Source organism: Mercurialis annua, linkage group LG4, assembly GCF_937616625.2.
Source record: "Mercurialis annua linkage group LG4, ddMerAnnu1.2, whole genome shotgun sequence".
NCBI lineage: Eukaryota > Viridiplantae > Streptophyta > Magnoliopsida > Malpighiales > Euphorbiaceae > Mercurialis > Mercurialis annua.
The window spans coordinates 34961740-34963977 of NC_065573.1; the positions used below are offsets into that span (position 1 = coordinate 34961740).

General features: G+C 28.5%; 1 protein-coding gene across 1 annotated transcript; it reads right to left on the reverse strand.

The window, feature by feature from the left end:
• Positions 1–1092: 1092 nt before the first annotated feature.
• Positions 1093–1706, reverse strand: LOC126678729 (small polypeptide DEVIL 3-like). Its single transcript, XM_050373628.2, has one exon. The coding sequence runs from the start codon at positions 1490–1492 to the stop codon at positions 1331–1333; it is 162 nt and encodes a 53-aa protein (XP_050229585.1). The 5' UTR covers positions 1493–1706; the 3' UTR covers positions 1093–1330.
• Positions 1707–2238: the final 532 nt, after the last annotated feature.

Sequence of the window (2238 nt, forward strand, 5' to 3'; positions counted from 1 at the left end):
CGCAGCAGAAAATAAATAAGAGAAGAAAAAAGAATCACACAAGATTTTTACGTGGTTCGATCAATGCGATCTACTCCACGGGCAGAGAGAGAATTTATTCTATATGTTTGTTGTGAGTTTACAATAGGGTCATCACCTCTATTTATAGTGAACCCTTAAAACACAATTTAAGTCCTAATCCAATAAGGAACTAGACTATAAATCCTAAAAGAAAAACAATGCTAAACAAAGGATTAAGTATCCTAATCTAAATAGGAACAATATATCCTAATCCAAATAGGAACAATATGAGCCATAACTCAACATAGAAGATTTGGAAAAATGTAGACATCATTAACGTATTTTTTCCATAATTTTATGATATTACAGCTTAATTATATGTTATTGGTATTTATAAGACTAAATTTGTTGATGCCGTCCATTCTGAAATGATATTGATATAACTACTAAAAACTACTATTGAAAGTTGATTGATTTTCACGTGTGTCTAGAGAATTCAAAAATCAATCAAAGATGAGACATATCATATGGGTCCCTATATTTATTATTATCATCTCAAATATTCAGTATAACAACAACTAATAATTATCAATATGTAGACCTTTAGCTGTAGTAGTAGTAGAGCAACTAAGCCTTTTTTAAATTAATTATCTAATTTTTCAAAATTATTAAGAAAAAATATCTATAGTTATATAACTGTTTTTCTGAAAAGACACAACATTTCTTAAAATTTTATAAAACATATTTTATTTTTAAAAAATATATTTCTCAAATGCAACACTTAACACACTCTAAAAAGTTGTTCAAACTCAAACACTTGAACATAAAGTTATTAATTTTCTGAAGATTTCAATTTCTGAGTGCAAAACGTTGCGATAAAATTCAGTAGAAATAGTTTGTTTCGTACATATATAGTCCTATCCGACTGAATTTGAATAACTTCATAGTTAATATAGACTATATAGTCACTGAATATCATATAATTAAACCGTAAAAAGTCTAAGAATGCATAATTTGCTCACTCTTAAACCATTTTAACAAACTTAAGAAAAATAACAAAAAATACTACAGGATTATAAATTAGAAGCAAAATGGCTGATACAAAAATATCATTAATTTCTCTTTTCTATTTACACATTTCGGCTGAAACAAAAAGATAAAAAAAAAAGTAGAAAAAGCACTGGAGAGAGTGGTATAGCTAGCTCTCTCCATGCATCAAGTTTACATCCATGATGAAAATACATATTTATACACTTGTGTTCTCCAATCTTGAATCTTGATGCAGAAAATTATTTGGAAAAAATTATTCCAAACTAATAAAAATCTTGAATTAATCATGCCAACAAAGAAGCATGACTACACATCTTCTAATTATGTAAATTCTTCCTTTTTGTTCTCTAAGGTAACCACCAAGCCTTCTGCATGAGACCTTTTTCTTGGAAGTGCATTGATTATTATTCTCCATGTTGGTTCTGCTATTCTTTATCTTCATGCTTCTTGATTTTCTTGGAAGAGAGAGAATTTTCTCTTTGGTTTGCTTATTTTCTTTTCTTTTTGTTTGTTTGTTTGGAGTGATGAATGGTTTAATTTGAAGAAGAGAAGCTTTGGTATTTATAAAGAGGAAGAGTGTGAATACATGAACCCTAGGCCCCCACAAACCATACTTCTAAAACTTTTGATTCCTTCACTTTCTCTCTCTATCTCTAGGAATTTTCTTAAGTGCCACATCATTCTCTGTACCAACATTTATGGTTTATGTGGGTATCAACTACCAAGACAATTGGTCGGTAACTTTAGCTTCTTCATTTTTTTTAAATTTTTGGTATGGGAAATTTTTCAAGAAAAATGGGGACATGTAATTTCATTGATTTTTGGGTTTGTTTTGACGGATAATAATTTTTTACAATAAGGTGAAGAAGCTGCGATGTTTCCTTGACGTTTGAATATTTTAAATTTATGTAATAAAATGTAACACGTATTATTACTTTAAAGTGCTCCTATATTTTAAATTTGACTGTTGGATGCACGCACATTTGATATAAGTAAGATTTTTTCGTTGATTATATGATTACTAGCTTAATGTAAAGTGAAGAAACAAGACGGGGACATGTTATTAAGAGTATCAAGTGAAAGCTCGAAACTCAAAAAATTGCCTTAAAATTTGATGATTACTTTAAACCCTACATAAAACTTATAGTATTAGTGATTAATTAATTTAATCAACAAAAATGATTAAAT

Excerpts from the sequence above, each read along its gene's own strand:
- LOC126678729 (XM_050373628.2), bottom strand. The coding sequence starts at position 1,492 with ATGAAGATAAAGAATAGCAGAACCAACATGGAGAATAATAATCAATGC.